Source organism: Amblyomma mixtum, chromosome 1 (assembly GCF_055824585.1).
Source record: "Amblyomma mixtum isolate Tamu chromosome 1, ASM5582458v1, whole genome shotgun sequence".
Lineage (NCBI taxonomy): Eukaryota > Metazoa > Arthropoda > Arachnida > Ixodida > Ixodidae > Amblyomma > Amblyomma mixtum.
In genome coordinates this window covers 73,748,838-73,773,750 of record NC_143012.1, presented here as the reverse complement: position 1 = coordinate 73,773,750, position 24,913 = coordinate 73,748,838, and the positions used below count along the sequence as shown (strand labels likewise).

Sequence of the window (24,913 nt, the reverse complement as noted above, 5' to 3'; positions counted from 1 at the left end):
GAATGAATAGTCGGGCACCAGCAGTTTCTGTACGAACCCAAACCCGTCTAGTGTCCGCAGCTTTAAGCCCGGGCCCTGCCCGGGCCTGCAACTTCAGGCCCGGGCCCGGCCCAGGCCTGGCGAAACAGATCATGGCCCGGGCTTTCGGGCCGGCCCATGCCCATGCAATGCACTAGTCGGTACATTAGAATACAGCTAAGAAGTACTAACTATCAGGTTGGTTAACGAATAATGACTTTTTGACTATTGAAGTGAGGCTCAATAATTATTGAGAAAAATTTATCGCACCGTAAGTAATATCCATACCAGTTTTAGAATTTCGAAAACGCAGGTTACCCCCAGCGCTGTAGCCCAACAAAAATTGGTTATTGCGGTGCTTTGCCTGCAAGCTTGTCGAAAGCGCATGTATTTTGGCGCTATGTAGCCAGAATTTGTTGTACCACAACGCCGAGGGTAAATATTGTTACGAAGTAGATGACGAAGAAGCGGGCTGTGGCGCGGGACGGAGCGCTCGCCCTAGGCCCGCAGCCATTAAAATCATATTTCATCGGTCATCATGTCGCTCGGTTCCTTGGCTTGCTGCCACGTATCATTTAGTGTAATGTGCGGGGTACATCGTCATCCTGTCCCTGGAGCATCACCGCCTTATGCTTGCCTTGGTCGTCGGCCTAGGGAACATGGACTCCGCCGCCCGGCTCTCCCCAGCTCTACTTGACCAGAACTGACCTGGCGCTTTTCGCCCCCGCCCCGTCCCCAGCCCCGAACATAAGACACGGTGACCAGGACCAGAACCGATATGACCCGTCGGCGACCAGGACCAGACCCGTTATGAACCGACAACGACAAGAACCAAGACAGCACCCCCGCCCAAGCTGCACGGCGAGTCTATAAGCCTTGACCTTCGGCTCTGGGCGACCAACCACTGGCCCTGAAGCTCCGGGGGCAACTTTTCATCAGACCATCTCATCCATCGTGGTGGCAAGCCTTTGATCTTCTTCTGTCCTTTCTGACCACCCTCACTGTCAGCTCATGCTTCAGAATTCACCCAATCGATCGGCACGATCGCTCGGTGGTCCCGGGTAATGTTACGAAGTAGATAACGAAGGGGCGGGCTGTGGCGCGGGACGGAGCGCTCGCGCTAGGTCCGCAGCCATTAAAATCATATTTCATCGGTCATCATGTCGTTCGGTTCCTTGGCTTGCCGCCACGTATCAATATATTTTCGAAATTCCAAAAAAGGCATGGATGGTACTGACAGTGGGCAACATGCCTCCCAATAATTAAGGAGTGTAACAATAGTAGTTAAATACAATGCTATGTGGAAAAAAGCGCGCTTCTAATTCAAAAAGCCTAACTTTAAAAATTGTGTAAAGTCTTACGTCAAACACACTGTATATCTTTTGAGTAGCGCTGGGACAGGGCCACAAAGCCTAATAGACGAAGCCGAGAGAAAACGACTAGCCATTGAGGCCACCTCTGACCGGGAAGAGAAAAACCGATCATGTATGGACAAAATGCGCATAAAAGATGTACTCCTATAGCATGGTAATCAAAAGATCTCTATCGAGTGTCGGTCATAACAAATTGGAAACAAATGGTTCGGTTTATGGTGTTTACCCTCCTAAAGCGACACAGGCTATGAGGAACGCTGGAGTGAAGGCCTCCGTAAATTTCGGCTACCTGGGGTTCTTTAACGTGCACTGACCGCGCACAATACAATGACCTCTAAAATATCGCCGCCATCGAAACTTTACCGCCGTGGCCGGGATCGAACCTGCGTCTTTCGGGCCAGCAGTGGATCGCCATAACCACTAACCCACCGCGGTGGCCGGAAATGAATGGTTAGTTAGTTAGTTAGTTAGTTAGTTAGTTAGTTAGTTAGTTAGTTAGTTAGTTAGTTAGTTAGTTAGTTATATTGATTTTAATGGCGCAAAAGCAACTGAGGCTATGATGCGCCAAACACAAGGTTAGAGCTTTTGTTAAAGGTGAAGCTTTTTTAAAAATACTTAGAGTTTGTTTAAAACGTTGGCTTCCTTGAGAAACCTGAAAATAAATGAAATGTCAACGAATGCTCGATCACCTAAAAGTAACATGGGGTGTATTGGGATGCTTTGCCTGTAAAATATTGTAAAATATTTATTTCTTAGTTCTTCTAGTTTGAGACATAAAATTAAAATGTGGTTCACTGTGAGTTCAGCACCACACATTTCACAGAGAGGTTTGTTTTGTTTGGTTAGCAGAAAGTTGTGCGTGAGGTGGGTGCGTCCAATGCGGAGCCGACATAAAATAACTTCGGTAAAACGTTCTTGATGCCTACATGATTGCCATTCCCCTAAAATGGGCTTCACAGAATGTAGTTTGTTGTTTACGTGCTCTTTCCATGCTGCCTGCCATTTATTTCTGAGTTTACTGTATATAAACTTTAAACAATCCCTGTACGGTATGTTCACTTGCTTTATTTGGCCGTTCCGGGGTTGTGCAGCGCATACATCTGCTTTCTCATTGCCCACAATTCCAACATGGCTAGGAACCCAGCAGAATTTAATGTTATGCTTTTGATTTGTGATTTTAACTATGTTATGTATGATGTTTCCTATTATGGGTTCAGCAGCATTTCTGGAGTGCAGTGCTTTAAGCACACTCAGGGAATCGGTGTAAATGAGAAATGAATGGTTAAGTCAGCTGTTAAGCTGTCATGAAATTCATGTGCTTAAAGCATAGCTCTGGGAAGGGTGTAGACCATTATTATGAATTAATATGGGTAAGAGGAATGTTTGACCAGTAATGTCCACTGCATCTACTATTAAAAAGTACATAAAAATTCAGGACAGTCACGTCGTATAAACACAGCAAAAATATCACAAATGTTAACTCATAGGCGCCGAAATGTGCAAAGCCTTGCCTTAATCAAGCGATAACTTTTACAAACAGATGATGCAAGCTAGCCCTCGCATGGCATAATAGCTCCATCCTAAGTTCATGCCAACAAGATCCGGTTTTGACGTTTACTTTTGTATGCTTCAGGCCGTATTGGAAGATTCCTAAAAGTCCACCCAGGCAGCCTACTCGAACGAAAGACCTTAAAGGCAGAAGTGTGCTTACAGCTGCATATGTGAAGTGATCCTGGAAGAGTTGTTCCGGAGATTGCAAACGACAAATACGGCCGAAAATCACGTGTGAACTTGCTTCGCATTCTTTCGTTTCTAATATGGGTTTGATTTTCATATCTAAATACCTGGTTTTGTCGTTTGTAAACAAACATGGGTGCTGACAATGATACTGACACCAAAGCACTTCCGATAGCAATGGCGCGGCGTTTGAAAAGGTTTGCGCCGGGTGCAGATGGTTCGTGTAGCGCAGAGATTGAAAAGCGCTGACGCAGACGACGCACGTCGCACCCGTTCTGATAAGGCAGTGCGGCAAGCGAAACATTCAGGGCAGTGTTTGATAAGGCGCTGGTGCAGCTGATGTGCAAGCTCTTCATGCTTGTATTTTTCCCAGTAGTTATTCCTTGCTAGAAAAACATCCCCGTGCAACTTCTTCAAAGACGAACTTTTTTCATGGTTCATGCGGGTTGAACGTCCTAACGTGACTGAGGCTGCCAGTGGCGCCGTAGTGAAGGACTTCGTAAATTTCGACCACCTGGGGTTCTTTAACGGGCACTGGCATCGCACAGTATCCGGGCCTCTAGAATTTCGCCTCCATAGAAATTCAACCGCAGCGGCCGGGATCGAACCCAAGTCTCTCGGGTCAGCAGCCGAGTGCCATAGCCACAGAGCCACTGAGCTCCAATAGTGAGGCAAAGCTGGGCCTGGGAGCATGTACAGTAAAACCTTGATAATCCAACTTTATTAATTCAAAATCCTGGATAATTAGAAGAATTTTGGCAGTCCCATAATCAATAATGTAATTTTGATTGGATAATTTGAAGTTCTGGACTGCATCTACCAAATTAATTTAGCAAGGTCAGTAGATGGGAGAGTTGGTGACGGTATTCCATAACTACTACGCGACGAAAGGGAAAAAACGCTGTGTTGTTGCTGTGTCCCTACGATTTCCTTTCTTCTGTGTCCCATTCGTCGTGCTGTAGTTATGAAACAGCAGTTAATTATCTCGGGCGCTAACTTAATCGACTGAAGCCAGCGGCATGTACAGTTCCAAAACAGCGCGTGATGACAAGCGTACCGTGCAACTAGCAGAAAAAACCAGGAATGGTCAAAACTCCCCAAGCCATCAAAGCAGCCAGGGAGACCATGAGGGTTGCCTAGCTTGAAGAAGGGAACCGCGTGAAGATAGTAGCATGTCATCGAGCCAAAGAACCCTGTCAGTATCCATGTTTGGCTGCTACGGCATATTAGCCATCCCTGAATGTGCTGCTGTCTTCCTGAAATGCGTCTAATACTTACACCTAATTTAGACGATGAAACAGACTAAATTTGTTTTTAAAAACACTGCACGGGAATAAGAGGATGAAGAGAAAAAAAACATTTATTGAGAATACAAATACTGGGCGGGTTGTTCAGGGCAGCCGATAGATCGCCAGCAAAAACATTCACCTCTGAACCAAACTTTTTGTGTGTGCGTTGCACTGCCTCTCAGCGCTAGTAATAAAGGGGAATGTTTCAACTACAGTACTTCTCCTCCCCTTTTGGGGGCACATTATTTGAGCACAGTACCATTGTTAATTAGTACCAGCAGCTCGTTCACACGCCGACATCGTTTTTCAACCACCTTTTCCTAAATTTTAACTTCATATTTAACCAATGCTATTACACCTAACTGACCATTCCACCTCTGTCTGTATTTGATTCTGTTTGGGTGTGCACGAAGCCTAAGCCAATTCACTGAGGTGGGCATGCGCCATTTCAGCAGAGAAAAACAACTTTTACGATTTTATTGACCAGCGATAGGGGATATTTGGTGTAGCATTTTCGCAGTGGAAGCGCTTTGACAGAACGACCCACAACAGAGAGCCAACGGACAACGAAAAAAACTAGCACTCGTTCTGTTCGCCATCTCTCTGCTCCAGGTCGTTCTGTCGAAGTTAGCAGTTCTATTGCAAAAATTCTATGAAATGCGGGCTCAGTGTTAATCACACACCTGTCGTGCAGAAGGGGCCCCAGGTCGCATTGATACTCCCGTAGCGACATTAAAGGAAATACATATCTGAGCAGGTATGCTTGCGCGATGTGGTCTGTAAGATCGCGCCTCGTACGCGACCTCGCTGGCTCTCCCCTTTGTACTTCCCGCGTGGCTCGCGCAGTGCAGCAAGAAATGCGGAAGCAATTACCGGCATGGGGAGGACGCCACTTTGGAACGCAGCCGTGACGCCTCGGGCAGAGGGCGCGCATGCGGCGTGGCCTTGCCGTCCCGAAAGGGGTGGTCTCCCTCCCACCGCGACTGATCAAAGGACTGATCCGCTGACTGATAGCGTTGTAGCCATGCGGGGAGGTAAACAAAGGTCTTCCGGTTGGACGCAGCACGAGAGGGTGGCCGCCTTGAGGCAGTTACGCACGTGCATGCACTTAAGATGAAAAGTGCGTTCTTGGAGGAAGGCGAGGGAGTTGCGTGGAGAGCGTTTTACGAATGTTTTCTTGATTTGTTTGTTTTATTTATTCGAGCCCTGGTTTCGAGGCTGTGCCCAGCCCACAGGGCCGTGGCTACTGCGAAATTAAGTAGCGATTGGTTGATCCAAGACTGGGGCGGGTCAAGAGAAATGACCGCCCCAGCGCCTTTGTTTACGTAAGAAATAAAAACGGAAGGAAAAGCCAGGAATGGCAGTCGCAACGAGGCTCCGTGCTTAGCACGTACGGAAAACTTCTAGGCTCTAACCGAGACCGCCGGTCGATGAGTAAGATTTTCCGAAGTCGTATCTCTGTGTGAGATAAGTCCTAAACAGGCTCCGTGCTTCGCACGTACGGAAAACTTCTAGGCTCTAACCGAGACCGCCGGTCGATGAGTAAGATTTTCCGAAGTTGTATCTCTGTGTGAGATAAGTCCCAACCAGGCTCCGTGCTTAGCACGTAAGGAAAACTTCTAGGCTCTAACCGAGACCGCCGGTCGATGAGTAAGATTTTCCCGAAGTTGTATCTCTGTGTGAGATAGTATCTCTGTGTGAGATAAGTACCCTCTAAGTTACAGTACTTGAACGTCTGTGTGACTTCACGCTTCTGCAACTGAGTTTGCCTTGTATATACTCTGTAAATATAACTTCCCTTTCGTACTTTCTGCTTCTGGACTCCTGTGCTTCAAAACACCACCGAACAACTCACGTTTGGAGGAGGCTGAACTCCCCCGAAGAAAACCAAACGAACCTGAAGAAAGAAAAAGAATTTACTGGCGCAGTCACGACAGAATTCGGCAATCGTCGACCGTGAGCCGACACCACCGTCAAGCCAGCAGCGTCAGGCAACGACCGTCCGGGAACCCGGGAAGGAGCCGATCTTCAGGCCCAGCCAAGGGAACAAGGTAGTCCAGTACGCCGATCCTGAGGCGTCCTTCATCCTGCATCTCGGGACGAGGCAGCGGCAACAGAGAGGCAACGGATCCTACTAGCGACACCAGCACGGGTGAGCGGGATTCCTTGCGTACCTCTGAGGTGGTTATGGCTCATGTGTAAACGGGCGTATGGTGTTGACAAGGAGCATGATGGCGAGCTCAGACCGCAGACAGGAAAATGCGAGTGCATTAAAGGGGATGGCTACAGAGGGCTATGATCAGCCAGGCAAAACGTCAGAAGGCGATGATCAGTTAGGCGAAACGTCGCAGCAGGACGCAGCGACATCAGAGCCGATAGCGGGAGAGCTACGAAAGGTAGGTGCAACGCCGGGTTCCGATGCATTGGCAATCCGCCGCATGGAACTGGATTTCGAGCTTGCGCTCGCAAAGCATAAGCTTGAAGTCGAATCTCGAGAGCGCATCGAATTGCAGAAGCTTGGGATAGCGATGACAGGTGGCCGGCAGACACCCTTGATATCGGAATCAGGGGAACAACGGCGAACGGGCCTCGACCCAGTCTCCCAATGCGCCAAAGTCCTAAAGGGACTCAAGTTGCCGGGCGACGCGGACGTACCGCTTTGGTTTGACGAGGTGGAAAGAGTTTTCACGACGTACGATGTGCCGGAAAACAGCCGCGTACACTTGATCATGCCGACGCTGACCGAGCGTGTGCGGTATTTGCTTCGCGGTCTTAAGGACGACGAGTGCAGCGACTACGAGTCAGTGAAGGCGGCCGTATTAAGCGAGCTAAAGCTGACCCCCGTCGAGTACTTGGATCGGTTCGAACGCGCCGCAAAGCGTAAGGAGGAAACTTGGGCCCAATTCGCCTCTCGCGTGAAGACATACTTTCACTATTACCTTCGTTCGAGGGAGGCAGACACTAAGGAAGATGTGGTGGCTCTCGTCGTAGCCGATCGCATGAAAGCTAGCCTAAGCACCGAGGGTCTGGAGTATGTGCGCCTCCGCGAGGGGGAAAAGTGGGCGAAACCGGATGAGTTATCGCAGATGCTTCAGACTTTCGAGCAAGCGAAAGGAAAGGGGCGCGCGGTGCGACCAGCGACCGTACACGCGGAGAAAGAAAGGTCCCCATGCCCACCTTCAAGCAGTGACATCAAACGGCAGGCACAGTGTTATGTGTGCCGCGCAGGGGGTCACCGCGCTAAAGACTGCCCCCGCGCTGCGCAGAACGCGCAGAGAAATGATAAGCGCGCCCGGGCTCAGAAAGTAGCCGTCGCCAGCGCGGACGCTCCCGAAACCGCTGGGTCGGCCTACTCCCACAGGACTCTGGTTGCAGAAATTAAATCCCCGAGATCGCCAGAAGAAGTGTGCAAATCGAAGCTGCAGCAGGTAGAGATCGAATGCGGCGGAGTACCGACAACGGCGATTATAGACACCGGTAGTGAAATAACGGTAGTCAGAGAAAGCCTTGTGCCAGACGCGTCTCATGAGCCTTTCGGGAAGATAAAGCTTGTCTCAGCTTTCAGGGAAACAATAGAAGCGAAGCTAGTTACGCTTGCGGTCAGTATGAGGCGGCGCCCCACGCGTGTAGCTCGACCAGAGGCAGTACGTGTAGTGTGCGCAATTACGGGCAAGCTCGCGGAGGGGGTGGACTGCTTGCTCTCGCGAGAAGACTGGGAGCTGCTAGAACAGTGCGAACACGGCAACGGAGCGGTCGCCAGGAGCGAGGCACACATTAAATCTGGCCCTACTACGGCATCTTTCACCGTTGGCGGGGAAACTTTGGAGCCGGCCTCAACGACAGGCGCGGTTCACGCGAACGATTCGCAGGCAGGCGAACCGGAGAACAAAGAGTTGGCCGTGACATCAGGCGAGGAACATGAAGAAGGTAGTGACGGGTGCCCCGCCGAAGTACGGCGCTCAACGCGTGACGATGAAGACGAGGCCCCAGAGCAGCGCGAGAGCTTCTGTTCGGCCCAGCTGTCAGATGAAAGCTTTAAGAAAACTCGGGCTGATGCAAAAATAGTAGAAAGTGAGCATGCTCATCCCGTGGCGTGCGTTGGTAAAAAGGACGGCTCAGTGCGTATGTGTATAGACTACCGTGCGCTGAACCCGGCTACACGTACTGACGCCTTCCCGATTACACCCCCGCAGGAGTTAATTATGAGGGTCGGCAGCGCGAAGTTCATTACTCTCGTAGATTTGAGACGCGGTTACTGGCAGGTACCAGTGACCCTCGAGAGTCAGCATTTGACTGCCTTCGTAACCCACGAAGGGCAGTACGCTTGGCGCGTCATGCCATTTCGGTTAAAAAATGCCGCTTCAACATTCCAGCGAATGATGAATACGCTGCTGTCGAGACACCAGAGCTACGCGGCGGCATATCTCGATGATATCGCCATTTTCTCCGCTTCGTGGCAGCAGCACCTGAAGCATTTAGGCATCGTGCTCGGCTTACTACGCGAAGCTAAACTGAAGGTAAGCCCCGAGAAGTTTCAGATCGCACAAGCTCAGATCAAGTACTTGGGTCACGTCGTGGGTGGCGGTACACACGGACCGGACCCCGATAAGCTAGCCGCTGTTCGCGACCTTCCGCCGCCTACTACGAAAAAGCAGCTACGAAGCCTACTTGGGCTATGCGGGCACTACCGCGAATACGTAGAGAACTACGGTGAGGTCGCTGCACCGCTCACATCCTTGACGAAGCGAGGCGTGCCAAACGCGATCCCGTGGACTCGGGAAGCGCAGGAAGCTTTTACTAAACTCAAAACGTCGCCTTGCGAAGCTGCAGCGCTAAATACCCCCAATATGCTCAAATCATACTGGCTGTTCACGGATGCGTCCGCAATCGCGGCCGGAGCTTGCCTGGCCCAGATGGGAGACTCGGGGAGAGAGGAGCCGGTCGCCTTCGCCAGCCACCGGTTCACTACAACCCAAACCCGCTGGTCAACAATCGAGCGCGAGGCATTTGCCATCATTTGGGCGCTCAAGAAATTCGACCATTGGTTGTTCGGAGCACAGGTTAACGTGGTCTCCGACCACAATCCCTTATCCTATCTAACGACGAGCACGCCTCATGGGGCAAAACTGGCAAGGTGGGCGCTGGCCTTGCAGCGCTACAATGCCGTTGTGACACACAGGAAAGGCACCTGTAACGGCAACGCCGACGCGTTGTCTCGCGTCCCTAGCACGAGCTGGGGTAAGGAGCAATGAGCCATGGCCCCTCGGGCTACGTGAATGTTCCCGTTCACCCGCTGGAATTTGTGATGTGATCGGTGATCTGTGGCCAGAACTCTGTGCAAGGATGCTTGCATGCCCCTGACTCTCGTACTGTGACGGATATCGTGTATGCTCTGTGTATAGTCCATGAGTGTTTTTGTGCGGTATCGGCGAGTTGTATCTTTGTGACCCGAGAGCCGTTTTTCAGCATGTCAATTTCTTTCTATGCATATTTAGTTTGTAGACAGCCGCGATCTTTTGTTGATCTTGTCTAAACGAGCGGACTCCCAAGCTCGTTTATCCTCTCAGGGGGGACGTGTAAGATCGCGCCTCGTACGCGACCTCGCTGGCTCTCCCCTTTGTACTTCCCGCGTGGCTCGCGCAGTGCAGCAACAAATGCGGAAGCAATTACCGGCATGGGGAGGACGCCACTTTGGAACGCAGCCGTGACGCCTCGGGCAGAGGGCGCGCATGCGGCGTGGCCTTGCCGTCCCGAAAGGGGTGGTCTCCCTCCCACCGCGACTGATCAAAGGACTGATCCGCTGACTGATAGCGTTGTAGCCATGCGGGGAGGTAAACAAAGGTCTTCCGGTTGGACGCAGCACGAGAGGGTGGCCGCCTTGAGGCAGTTACGCACGTGCATGCACTTAAGATGAAAAGTGCGTTCTTGGAGGAAGGCGAGGGAGTTGCGTGGAGAGCGTTTTACGAATGTTTTCTTGATTTGTTTGTTTTATTTATTCGAGCCCTGGTTTCGAGGCTGTGCCCAGCCCACAGGGCCGTGGCTACTGCGAAATTAAGTAGCGATTGGTTGATCCAAGACTGGGGCGGGTCAAGAGAAATGACCGCCCCAGCGCCTTTGTTTATGTAAGAAATAAAAACGGAAGGAAAAGCCAGGAATGGCAGTCGCAACGAGGCTCCGTGCTTAGCACGTACGGAAAACTTCTAGGCTCTAACCGAGACCGCCGGTCGATGAGTAAGATTTTCCGAAGTCGTATCTCTGTGTGAGATAAGTCCTAAACAGGCTCCGTGCTTCGCACGTACGGAAAACTTCTAGGCTCTAACCGAGACCGCCGGTCGATGAGTAAGATTTTCCGAAGTTGTATCTCTGTGTGAGATAAGTCCCAACCAGGCTCCGTGCTTAGCACGTAAGGAAAACTTCTAGGCTCTAACCGAGACCGCCGGTCGATGAGTAAGATTTTCCCGAAGTTGTATCTCTGTGTGAGATAGTATCTCTGTGTGAGATAAGTACCCTCTAAGTTACAGTACTTGAACGTCTGTGTGACTTCACGCTTCTGCAACTGAGTTTGCCTTGTATATACTCTGTAAATATAACTTCCCTTTCGTACTTTCTGCTTCTGGACTCCTGTGCTTCAAAACACCACCGAACAACTCACGTTTGGAGGAGGCTGAACTCCCCCGAAGAAAACCAAACGAACCTGAAGAAAGAAAAAGAATTTACTTGGTCACTTACCGTCCACCTGACCACGATTGCAGTTGTGGAGCTGTTGTCGATCTTCACATTTTGAGGAGGCAAGGCCGGTGCTGAAAACAAAAGCCTCATTAATAAATGATGGCAGTTCAGCAATTCACATTTTAGCTTACCCCCGCAGGCAGTTTGGAAGTGAGTAGCGTTGGCATCGTGTTCTCTATGGCGTCCATCGCTGTCAATGACCAAGACGCGAACCTCGTATTTTGTACCGCTTCGTAGGGGCTTGAGGACAACGCGGATGGGTGCCTTGGAAGTTGTTGCACGAACCGTTCTGCTATTCCACGTTTCATTTCCAACCTATTTTGTCAAGAATTCATTTTAAGCAATAAAGAGCAAGTTTTATGGGGAATATGTGAAATAGACCTTTTTTCCGGGAATCAACTTCGTTCACGAAGGCACACACATGCAGTTTTGTTCCTCTACCTTCCGTTAAGAAACGTCCCATGCAGACGTTGCCTCTACATAGAGAACCCGCGGAACTAAAAAACTGGCAAACGAGACGGCAGATCAATGGCCTCCGAAATAAAGTTCTGTCCTGCTTGTTCACTGTAGTCGCCCGGCAAAGGCAGCTAACTAGTATGGAATCCCAACTCATTCCTTTCGCACTGATCTCAAGAACGCTACAGACTAGTACAGTTTCGTCACTACTGTTGCAAATAGACGAGACCCTTCAATGGTAGCCCTTGCACCTTCTCGGACAGGAAGTGCTAGCGAAGCTGAGAACTGTGCAGTGTGAGAGCCTGCACTGACCAATATCTACGCTACAATTAAAGACACTTTTTTTCCCCAAGGCTTTCCCTTCTGCGTGGGCTTTTGTCATACAGCTTGTTTCTCAGGATACACAACTTTTCGGAGGCGGTGAGGTTGATTTTTTTTATTTTCCATCAGCAGCTACTAGCGAATCACTGCAGGGACGAGTGTCGTCTGTTGTTGAGGTAACGGTAACTCCTACCATGTGGCCTACGGTGCGACCCTCACCAAGAGCATGTCACCGTCTGAGTACTCTGCGCATAGCTGGCACACATTATCCATCTCCCTGAGTAGCCCACGGTGGATATATACCAAAGTTCTGGCGTCTCCACTAGTTGGCCCCAAGAAGCACACCCCAACGAACAAAGCAAACGCCCCAAGAAGCACAGTTAATCTGCCCATTATTGCAAATGGCTGGTTTTACTCTGGTCCTTTTTAGGACTGCCTTCTGTGAATACACTTCCATTACTGGGCTGATTAGCTGTGGTGCTGGGTCCGCGGCGAGCCGGTACCACCTCGCAGTACGAGCCGCTGAGGCAGTGGCCAAACGGCGACGGCGCACGGAAAATCAGTCGTTGAGTGCCGTGAAGATTATAGCTTTGCTGCTTAAAGTTGACATCGGTAAACCATAATCGCAGAGACATTCTTTCTATGCTCATCTGAGACGTGTCTCCAGAGGGACGAAAAAGTTCTCCCGCTCTTTCTTGTAAACCTATGGTTTCGATTAGCAGGGCGTACCGTGAACCAAAGCTGAGTTTTCCAGCCAACTTGATAGCGGTGATCGACACTGCCACTGCATAGCACACAGAGCGCTATTTGTGTTTTACATAACGTTCTCGCTGCTTTACTTTTATTGCTGAATGAGTATACACTTTCCGAGTAGAAAATTGAATGCCTTACCTTAAAGCAGCAAAGTGTTTATAGTGCCATAAAAATGTTTTATGATAAAAAAAAACGCCGAGATCATTTTGTGGTTTTCCTGGGTGCCGCTTATCCATTTCATTTAAAAGACGTGAACACTAGATATTCATAACAGGGTAAAAATTTCGTGGAGTTATATATCAACTGTGGTAAATGCATCCTTACTATGTGAGCAATCAGAAGGGAGAGCATACAAATCCCTTCTTAAATGGATGTCAATCGGTTTGGTGAATGTGCAACTTCGGCATTTTATTCGTCTGCGGAAAAACGCAGAGCACTCAAGAGCTTACCTTGTACTCGACGCGGTATTCTTTGGGGCTCCCACTGCCTATATCGACAGCAGAGTTCCAGTGGTTGAACACTATCGAGGCATCTTTGTCAGTTACGTTCTCCACCAAAGGCCCATTCTTGAACAAAGGGCAACCTGTAAAGTCGTTCGCAAAATGTTTTGGATTTGTCGGGACCTGGGAGTCGGTAGAGAACATTAGGGACATAGTTCTAAGTTATATTCTGCACTGTGTAATTTATTTCTTCCTAATTTACACGGGAGTACTTATGACACCTGTGTGTTGCACAACCTTTACGTCCAGTTATACGACTACGCGTCGGCTACCAAGATTTTAGCTATAACACAGTCTGTTACCGCTGTCTTAAGTAATCCAACTCAAATCTTACTGCTTTCAAGAGAGTTCTCTAAAGAATATACTGACTGTGAGCTTACAATGTAAAAAAAAACACATTTACACTTCTCTTCAAATCTGTTGTCACGACAGGCTATCAATATTCCATGTGGTTATATAAATATGCACCCAGCGTGATCATGAATTTGTCTCTGATTATAGTAAAAGTTCAATACTTTTACAGAGAACAGAGGTACACGCCTTTTAAAACTTTTATTCTTATTGACACACAATCTCTTCTGCTCGCAGAGTAATATCTGCTTCATGCAGTTCATGCGGACAGATGTCGGCTTTTTAAGTATTTGTCGTGAGAATACGTGAAATGAAAACGCTGAATTTCGATATCTTAATGCCGAGATACTAGGCTCTTCAACGTTTTCTAGGAATCGGACAGACGGTTTCCTATATTCAATTACCCACGCTGTAGTTTCACTATCAGCACTTGGAAGCTCTAAGGTACAAAGAGCTGTCGCCACAAACAAAAAATACAACTTTTCCATGCATTCAATTCCAACCTGTTTGATACCTTCTTTATGTTGTTAAGGGTGAACTAGTGTTCAACGTGTTCTCGTGCAGAAACATATTTCTTAAATATGTCATTTTCATGCCGAAGCGATGTGCGATGTGCGAAGGTGTTTGGTCAAGAGTTCCTATTCATCGTACAGAAGGTGGGAAGGGGTTGCTTTTAAGCGCGAATCAAATTGAGAAAAAAGAAGGTCTACTTTTGGACATGCATTTCTTGCGGCGCGTGGGTAGGACGTAGCCTCAGAAAGAGGGAACCAGCCGTCTTTTTCTTATTCCAGACGTTTCAAGACCAGCGGGTACACTTTTTCGGGGCCACGTTCAAGTCTGACACGCACACAGACATCGATATGCACTTTAAGCAATGCATTCAATTCAGGAAGGAAAGATTTAAGCGGAAAGCTGCAATTTGCTAGATTTTCAACATAAGCGTTGCTCGTCGAACTCTGTAAAGTTGCTGACTTATTCACAGTGTCGTTCACTCATGTTTGGTTTTAAAATCTTTAAACAACTGTTCATCTTGCCAGATTTTTTTTTCACGAGATTGTTTCTTGACCAACAGTAAACTTATGTGCAAACGTGAGTCCTGGAGAAATTTCCGGCCGTTCGGAAACTGAAAGGCGATGAGAAATGCTGCAATATTTCAACCTCCAGAAACTGGACGTCTCGTGCATGCTGCATGAACGGGGCTGCCCATGTCCGAAGCAAACCTGATTTTCTGGGAACATTAGAAAACGAATGGCGAGTGTAAACAGTAAGCCTTACTTGTGTCGCAGAACGGAGATTTTTTCCACCCCTGGCGACATTCTCCCTCATCCTTGGCACAGGTTCCCGTGTGAATGTTGCAGAACTCCTCAGTTTTGCAGAAGCACACACGGCTCTGCTTGCAGTCCGCACCGTAGTGGTGAGGAGGGCATGCTGCGACAGGAATGATTACGGAAAGGAACTTTATGTGAAGGTGCACGATGTGCATTTAGACGTAAAAGAAACAGCAATCAGCGCATGAAGCCGTGTTTTCCTAGCGGTAGCATAGATAAGATATTGCTAGAAATGACGGCGCAAGGTTAACAGAATAAAACAAATATCTGGAAGTTTAGAAAGGCCACCAGTCTCCGATAATAAGACAACCGCAAGGCGACCACTATGGAGCTAGAAACTTCAAGCAAGTATTTTCCTAGTTGCAACTTCAACTTCATGCAAACATTGTACCAGTGACTATTTTGGTTTGGTGTTGGTTTTATTGCGTGTAACGTCCCAAAGCAATTCAGGGCATCAGGGAGGCCATAAAGGGCTCCAGGTAATTTTGAACACCTGAAATTCTTTAAGATGCTCTGACATCGCACAGTACAGGTGCCTCTAGCAATTCGCTACCGTTGAATGGGACCGCCGCAGCCGGCATCGAACCCATGTCTTTCGGGTCACCCGCCGAGCACAAACATAACCACTCAGACATCGCGGCGGCAGCACAGAAAACTGAGTGCCTAGTTAACGCCCTATGCTAACAATAAATTATACCTTTATAACAGTAGTTACATGTAAAACTTGAGCTACCATGACCCTCCTCCTCCCCCCCCCTCGCACCACTTAACGGGCCCGAATTTACTCTAGACAAAGAAAGATGAAACAAGAAAACATGAGACATCATGCGAAATTGCTACTTTCGATATATTTATTACAAACACTCACGCAGGCATAGTTACATTTTAAATATTCAGCGCCTGAAATTTATTGTGCACTTTAGCTTCTATTCACTGCCACATATACTGTTGTTGGACCTAGGACTTTAAACAATTTTTAAAAATAGGCTTTTTGATTTAGAAGAGCGCTTTTTTTCTGCATAGCGTTCTGAGCTGTGCAGTACTACATCAGAATACAGCTAAGAATTGCTAAATACCAGGCCGGTCTTAACTTCTTAACTATTGCTGTTAGGCTCCTTAACTATTAAGAGGCTGTACGCCACCGTAATTAATATTCATATCACTTTTTAGAATGTCTAGTGACTTCAATTTTCTGTTACTCTCTTTTCTCTTTCATTTTTTTTATCCCCTCACCCCCTTCCCCCGTGTAGGGTAGCAAACCGATTATTCTTTCGGTTAACCTCCCTGCCTTTCCTCTTCTATATCCTCCTCCTCCTCCTCTAAACGCACTTACCCCCGACACTGTGGTCTGACAAATTTTGGCTGTTTCGAGGAGTTGCGCGCACTAGAGAGGTTGAATCACCTGCAAGCTTTTCGGAAGCCCACGAAAAATGGCGCGAAGTAGCCGAAATTTCTTCAGCCACAGCACCGAGGGTAACGCAAACCACGTTTTCGAAATTCTAAAGATTGATATGGACATATGATATGGACGTGGCACTCGCGACAATAGAGGTCATAGTACGGTCGGTGGTATGGCAGCGTGACGCGTCGGTGAACACGCTGAAGGTCTGGTTGCACGCTCTAAAAATACACCCAAAAGTGGAAGACCGGACAGCCGTCTCCGTAGCTGAGCTCCTGGTGCACCGCGCGCGAAAATCGGTGGTCGTGGGCTCTACCTCATGGGCGGTATGTGTTTTTGCTGCCGCTTTCTACTCAATTGTCTTTTAGGCATAAAATAATCCAACTGTTATTTTCCATTGATCAAATCCACGGTGCTTACCTTGGATTCGATTACTGTTGTCTTTATTATTGAGTGTTTCGACGGTTTTGATGACTGTTGTCTGTCAGTATTTCATGGGGGAAAGAACGCTGCCGGCACCAGCGCTACACTGAGCGTAGTGGCAGTCTTAAGTTTGCGGTTTACCCGTCTCAAAATATTTGAAACACGACTAAAAAGGAAGTTTACAGTACAATGCATAGTTACAATCTCAGAGAAAAAGAAATATAACACCGTTAGTTTATCATCAGAAACAACGCCGCCGATGCCGACACAAACAATATGATACCCTCGCTTCCGCAGCGCTAAGAACCAGGTCTAGCCGTGGGAAGGTGGTCACGTATTCGTCGACGTGCCGGGGCCTACGTGAAATAACCGGCGCGTCGGCAACTGAAGAGCACCCTATCCGCCACACAAGAACAGGGGGGGGACCCTTTCCTCCTCTTTCTGCATGGCGGCGACGGTGTTCTATGCAGTCACGTTATCTTGACTCTCTAGCGGCGTCAGCGGCATCCTGCGGTATCAGTCGGTCGCTGCTAGCGCTGGGGGGATGAAAGGGGGGCGGAGCTGGTTACGAGGCCGACGACAACGCTGACGACGACGCGAAACCCAGGAACGGACGCCAAAGAGCTGCGCTCTAAAACAACTAGTGTAGGGCACTGTGTGCTGGTCGGAAATATGTCATTACCCCAGGTAACCTAAAGCACCTGCTAGTACAGAAGAGTTTGAATTGAGCAAGTCGCCACATTTGATACTCTCCTTGCTTTCGCTGACAACTGGAACGGGAAAATCTACTGAAACCACCAATTTTCTACTCACTTTGAAAATATAGGGCAGAATAAGACCAAGATAATAATTTTCTAATCGTCTGTAACAGTTGACTGCACTTTCAATGGCTCTCATTTTAGTCGTGCTCTTCAGTTCTGCGCGGCGTCTGCGCTTTCGCTCAAAAACTTCATGACAGTAATCACATCCCAATCACAGTAATCACAGGCTAATGACAGTACCATATCGCTAATTGCAACTCGACTTCTTCTCAGAAATACTGAAGGCTACAGTTAGCTTGCAAGAAAACTGTAGCAGACTGCTGTCTCCATTTAAGAAACGCGAACGGGTTTCAGTTTGAACGCCCGTAACTTTTTTTGGAAGTCATCGTTATCTAACACCAGTACACACCCCCAACACACTTTGCCGTCGTACACACCACAACGCGTTTGCTTCGCGCCCCTCTAACATGCCCCCCACCGCGGAGCCTCACTGGATATGGTACTCGGCTGCTGGCCCGAAATACTCGGGCTCGATCCCGGCCGCGGCGGCGGAATTTCGATGGAGGCGAAATTCTAGAGGCCCGTGTACTGTGCGATGTCAGTGCACGTTAAAGGGACCATGAAAAGAATTAAAAGCCGCTTGCAAATGTTAGAAGTGATGCTCAGAAGCATTGACACCAAGTATGAGTCTTCGGAACTCAGCCGGCAATTTCTTATGAATTTTTAAAAACCGTGTTTTTCAAAATTCGCGGGCCGCTTGGTGTCTTCGTAGGGAGCAATTCTGAAACCAAAACCGGGAAGATAGACGTCACTAGTCCCATGACGTCGGCAGGCCACCACACGCTGTCATTCGCTAGAGCCGCCGCAGCTTCGACGTCACGGGCACACTTCCGGTAGCGGTGAAAATCGTCTGCTCGAGCTGCCGCGCGACCCCCTGGGGCAAGCGCGAGCGAGGGCATTGCCTTCGCGCATATGGTTTTAATTTACCTCTGCCGCCTCTTTCTGTCGCGAGTTCGGGAGCCACTAGCAGTGCCTTTTTCGACCGCCCAAGATGAATACGCCTTGCTGTGTCGTCGGCTGCAAACCCAGTGACTGGCGAGGTGTTGAACTCAGGCATGTTACTCCTAGAGACGTGCGTGAGCGAGCAGCCTGGATGGAGCGCATAGGACTGCCAGCGTCGCACGCACGCCGAAGACTCCGCGTTTGCGGTCGACACTTCGCACCTGACGCTTAATTTACTACTATAACCCAGCGCTCGTTCGATAGTCAGGCATGAATGTCAAGCAGCTGAAGCTTCGACCGAAGTCGCTGCCGACACTGTTTCTTCCCGCCGGGAAGGTGAGTTGCCAGCTTACAGCGATCGGTATGGACGTTTACACGATATGATCTGCGATGGAAGACAATTTTATCTACGAGAACTTAAAAAAAGGTGCCGCATTTACTTAGGGCACAGGACGAATTCGAAGCGTTAGCTGTCGCGGAGGGCCTTGGCCTGACGGCTACGTACTGCTGCTGTTCACATTCGGCTGCTGCTTCGACATGCAGACTCGGTCCCGACCTTCTTTGACTCTCCCGTCCGTTTTACGACCGTAATACCGTATGTTCCTTGTGTTCTAAGTCGGGCGGCGCGATTTTGCGATCCCGCAGCCAGGTGTCCAACATCATTCGAGATCTAGGCTCAGTATATGCACGGTGTTTCACACCAAGACTTGGCAGCATCGGTGTGACGGCCGAACCAGCGCACAAAAAAATAAAACATTGTGTGAGCCGGGAACAGGTCCGGGTCCATTCTGCCAACTAGCAAAGAAACCCGACGCGCGCCGCAATCCAAGAAAGCGCCGAGACCGGAGAGACGCTGCCGACGCACGCTGCTCCTCGCGAGTGCGACAACCGGAAGTTGTAAACCGAACGTCAGCGAATGACGTTTTCATGGGCGGAGCCCAGTCCCGGAGCTGTTTTCTTTATTTTTTTATGGTGCCCCGCGCGTACGAGTTGAGGGGGGAGAGGAGGAGGGTGATTTTTAATCGCCTATAACTTCGTTGTTATTGATGCTAGCTCAAAAATTCTTGCGCTGGAGTGACGAGTGATGGATTGCCTATCTTTCCATAATCTCAATAAATTTGTTTCATAGTCCCTTTAAAGAGCACCAGGTGGTCGAAATTTCCGGAGCCCTCCACTACGGCGTCCCTCATAGCCTGAGTCGCTTCGGGACGTTAAAACCCAATAAACCAAACCACACCTCTAACATGCTTGATCCAAAAATCCCTCGTGACATAGGCGTTGCGGGCCCGCCCGGCACACAGAGCGCCTGGTTTCGGACCGCAATTCCGGATAATTTTTTCTTTCGAATTCCGGAGAATTTATTTTTTCGAGCGTTTATTTTTTTCGATTGTCTGTCGACACGCTCTGCTGGCAGGTACTGTACACGCCACTCATGAGGCAAGAAACGCTTTTACAATAAAAATACGTTAGTAAATCCACCGAACGCGCTCAATGACTTACGTTCGTTACAATAAGGCCCGTGAAAGCCGGTTCCACAGGAGCACCCGTAAGGATCCGGCAGGCACATAAGTATTCCCCGGCACGACTTCACGTTTCGGTCAGGATTGGTCTCTGAGCATTTGCGCTGGCAGAATCGGCCGAAGTAGTCGTCCCCGCATGCTAGTGTGCAAAATAAAACAAGGCAATGTCTCTATATCGACATTCAGCAAAACTATCACAGAAATAATTCACAGAGAGGGAGAAGACAAGAAACGTCAGCTGTGGTGGACAATCTTCACTCAGTAGGGAGTTGTTCAAAGAATAACCGAAATAATCAATCGCGTGCAGGAGACTGCGGTAAAGTTCTTTTAGAGCATAACTGAGCATGTTTACACCGTCATGTGTCATGCAGATTTTAGACCGTAGCCTCGCTGTTCACGAGCGACGTCGACTACAACGCCACATCGCTGCAGGCGTTTGTATGTGGCCGTGTTCGCAGTAACCAGCAAACCATAGAAAAAGACTGATTTTCACTGGAGCCTGGCAAAAGAGCTTTTATGACAAGCATTTCTTATTGTGGCACACAACACCTCATGAGCAGTAACAAAAAAATGAACTTATTACTAATCGAAATTTTTAAGATCGCTATTAAGCTCCCGCTCCTGGGTTCCGCGCCTTTAGTAGTAGTAGTAGCAGTAGTAACAGTAGTAGTAGTAGTAGCAGTAGTAACAGTAGCAGTAGTAGCAGTAGTAGCAGTAGTAGCAGTAGTAGCAGTAGTAGCAGTAGTAGCAGTAGTAGCAGTAGTAGCAGTAGTAGCAGTAGTAGCAGTAGTGGCAGTTGTAGCAGTAGTGGCAGTTGAAGATCCACAAAAGCAAGACTTTTGCTTGAAGCTTTCCTTATCGACAAGAAGGCGGACCACTGCGTTAGCGATCCGTCTATAAGCCTGTACTCAGCGGAGCGCGGTTTTTTGGAAGTATTTTTTTAACAATCTTTGTAGCAGTTTTCTTACTTGCCTGAACTTATGTCATGCGCAGTTGTTTCATTTTCTTTGCCCTTTTTGCAATCTGTATCTGACTATAGCTACTTTTACAGCTGAAGAGATGATAACACCTTTCATATCTGTTAGTGCAAGATAGCTGGCACCGCAAAATGTGACATGTGCTGTGACTGTCTGGTTATATAAATGTGGCTTGATGACAAATAAATCAGTTGAAAGTAGCGTTCTTTTGTGTCTTGTCCTCCCCTTTCTTTTGCGCTGTTTTCCTACCAAGCATGAATTACCAACTAGCCCAGCACCATGTTTTATAGGAGATGCCTCCCAACTACAGCGGCGGACTGAAGTTTTGTGATAGACGAATAACGAGTATGTGTAGAGTATAAAAACAGTCCTTTAACTATACAGATATAAAGTTGTTCTCATGCTCTCTACCCCAACAAATCATGAAAAACAATACCTTAACAGCTCTCGCTGAATCTCCCATTACGTAGTGCTAACCGTCCTGCCAGTTTTTGCAATTTCCTTTTTAATATATGCGAGCAGAGAACTGCGTGAACGAGATATAGATGTCGCACAGGCAGAAATGCACACTATAACCATCTGTGTCTCTTTCTCACAGTTCGTTCATCGCATCTGTCATGAACAAACTACCTCGACAGGTTCTACTAAGCACCTTTTATATCTGCTTGGTATGTGTTATTGCCACTTCTTCTTATAGTTCTGATATTAATGATAATAACAGATATAATGAGAAAATGCATAAAGTGATTGCATTCTGCAGGATTTTTTTTCGTAAGCCTTGTACTCACGTCTCTCGCAAAACTCTCCCATAAATCCTGGCGGACAGATGCACTGGCCTGTGATGTCGTGACATACACCTCCATTTTGGCAGAAAGGACAGTAGTAGTCGCACGGGGAGCCGTATCTTCCGTGAGGACAGGCTGCAAGTGAGAGAGTTTTGTTGATTGTGACCCCTTTCTGTGCCTACCTTCAGCTGCTATCTGCACGTTCTTCACATAGGTACGAATGTTAACACCCTGGTTAAGAATAACAGTGGCGCATGCAGCTACAACACCGTACACCGACGAGACTGGTGCCAGGCATCTTCACTGGAAATAGTCAGCGCTGCTACCTATACGGTTTTAGACCCCGTGACGGAATCACCAGCGTAATGGGTCGTGCAGTGCATGAAACATCTTCAGATCTCTGCTTTGCCAACCTATAACACTTTATAGTACTTCAAGATGTGAGGCTTCATAGCTGTCTTGAACTCCGAGATAATTTCTGTTTACTTCTTGCCTGTGTGACTTGAAAGAAATGTTCATTCTATACTTTTAATGCCCATACCCTTCCCAGAGCTCTCTCGGGTCATTAGTTTGTTCCGTTTCCCATAAACCTTCATAATAACATTCGTAGGCCCTAACAGTCACTATGCATTAGGTTAGAAAGAGTTTTCAAATCGCATATAGCTGCCTTGAGCGGCAGAGGCTTGAATAAAACTAAGTATGATATCGTGAGTGAAAACCCACTCAGTCTGTAGCACTGCCCACTATACTTTTTATTCATTCCGCAAAGCCTGAATCAAAGCAGCATGATAAACTCAATTTCAAATAGCGGAGATCAGTACAGGAGAAAAAAAAGTGACACGGAACCGATTATAGTGCAGAAGTACGGGCCCGTCATCAACTTTAATTTTTCTTATTTCAAGTTTCCTCATGGCCCATGAGGAGGGAATTAGAGAGGGGAGTGAGCGGCCAATGTCAACACCTAACGTTCCTCGGCGGCCTATGCGTCCGTGCCGCGTTTGTGCAGCTACTTTGCGAACGCCAACGCGTTTTGTTCAAGCGCCGCGTTTCTCTCACAACGTCGTCCGTTCCAACGCAGGCATTGCACACCTCTCTGTCGCTACTACCGCATAGATCAAAGCGCGAATATTAGTTTCATAGCAGTATAAGTGGGGTGTAATGCACAGCGCATGAGTGCCCTGCCGTTTAACGCGATGCATGTACCGCTACAGCGAAAGTCTAGTAGAGATCATCCCGTGGAAATTTTGTGGTAGATTCGTTTTTTGAATCAATGAAGCGTGATAATATATTCCAGCCCATAAGCACTGGCGGCCTTTGTTTGCTTCACCTGTCTTCAGCTGTGTGTCCGACAGATAGTTTCACGTGTCCTGGTTTTCTTGAACACGACACACACGCTAATATTCGCGCTTTGATCTATGCGGTAGTAGTGACAGAGAGGCGTGCACGCGCACATGTGCACGTGTGAAGACGGGCCCGGGCGTGCATTCTTGCAAGCCAATTTAGTGGTTTTACCGAGCCTAATTGTGTCTCCTGATGTCCGTATTCGTGGGTGCTTGTAGGGATTGAAGCATGAGGAGTAGTTTTCTGTTCTTTTCCAACTTGTTCGGTTTTCCTTCTCTTATCTTTTTCTCTTCTCTTTTCTTTTTCAGTTCACTTTTTCAGTTTCGAGGCAACAATTGTACAAGGATGTGTTCTGCGTGGTGATCTTCCCTCCGCCTCTGTACCGCTCAGTGTACTGTATATCCTCGCCAGACCCATATTAGTTTACCTGGACATGACGTACTCAAATGCCCTCTCGCCATGCACAAAAAAAAATTCTATAAGCTACACACTGAGACCTGACCGGTGAAAATATCGCCAGAGAAAAGAGGTAATTTTGTGTCTAAGGTATATGGACGCATTTGTGGTGCTCCTCAAAACGATTGAGCATTGCATCGTCAATTGTGAAGACACAATGCTCATCTGGGATATCAAGTAATGAACCGAGAAAAAAAAGAGTTAATTCGACGCAGCATTTTCTATGATATCTCACTGCACTGCGATTAGTTGATAAACCCTTAGATATGTTATATTTAATTGATTTACGTAGCCACTGGAAAACACGCATGCTGGACACTGTGAATCGGTTGTTTCTGGAAAATACCACAATACCATTTCAGTAGAATGATTGCAATTCTAAAAAAATGTAGCCCAGACCGAGTTCGAACCGGAGTGGCACTTACTCCTCATTGCCTTTCTTCTAGTTCTTTGTTGTTTAAATGCGTTGTATGATGATGTATTTCTTGTGTGTCCCGCATTTACCGTTTTCTCCTGCTTGGTTGCCTAGGCTTGTTGGTTGTCAACTGTTTTCACTATGTTTGTACATAGCTTATGGACATAAAACATGACATCTTTTTAATAACTACCAGGTTGAAAAAAGCAAACTCGATGAGCCGAGTGTTCCTGCGCAGTGGCCTGCGAAGCTGACCTGTGCTCCCGCCGCGGGTGCGAGTACAAGTAGTGGATATTAATTTAATTTCCCTTTTTATCGCTGTTGCTGGGCAGTGGCACAAGATAAGAAGATGACAAGAGTCGTCGTCGTTGTTGCTGAAAGCATGAGTTCTTTCACGCCAAAACTCTGTTTCATTCAATCAGTTATGAAGGACGCATAAAATTATAATTCGGCTTATGCATTCAAGCATAGAAAACGATGGGATACAAGGACCCTACAACCACTGCGATGACTTTTTGGTCATTATGCTTGGCTGCTCACCTGAAGTATTCGGGCCAAATCCCGGTCGCGGCCGTCACAATTGGATTGAGTTGAAATGCTTGAAGGCCCTGTACTGTGTGATATCAGTGCACGTTAAAGAGCCCCAGGTCGTAGAAATTATCCTAAGCCCTCCTCTATGGCGTTCCTTAAAATCTGACTTCCTTCGAGACAGTAAACCCCAAAGAACCTACTAAAAAGGATTCTACATTCTCTTTCTGTTTAATACCAGACTTCTACTAACACTTGTCGCAATGTTTCTTTATCTACTTTAGTGTATCCCGCCGAGGAGCTTCTATTTATCGTCATGTTCTGGCGTAACTCGATGTCGCTCAGGGCTTTCGTCAATTAAACCTTACACATCAATGGCCACCGAGACTCCGATGGACGTCACCAAGACGTTCAAGGTTGCTTCAGACGTTGAAGGTTACTTCATTCATTA

The 24,913-nt window shown here is 47.9% G+C and overlaps 1 protein-coding gene across 1 annotated transcript in view; it reads right to left on the bottom strand.

The window, feature by feature from the left end:
* The window catches only part of LOC149366789 (uncharacterized), a 126,261-nt gene that overhangs the window by 51,156 nt on the left and 50,192 nt on the right, over positions 1-24,913 (bottom strand). The window contains exons 8-13 of the mRNA XM_089571796.1: positions 21,726-21,857; positions 19,941-20,099; positions 14,803-14,955; positions 13,126-13,259; positions 11,278-11,461; positions 11,147-11,217 (exon numbers count right to left, since the gene is read on the bottom strand). Of these exons, the coding sequence (XP_089427922.1) occupies positions 11,147-11,217; positions 11,278-11,461; positions 13,126-13,259; positions 14,803-14,955; positions 19,941-20,099; positions 21,726-21,857 (833 nt within the window). The remainder of the gene's footprint in view (positions 1-11,146; positions 11,218-11,277; positions 11,462-13,125; positions 13,260-14,802; positions 14,956-19,940; positions 20,100-21,725; positions 21,858-24,913) is intronic.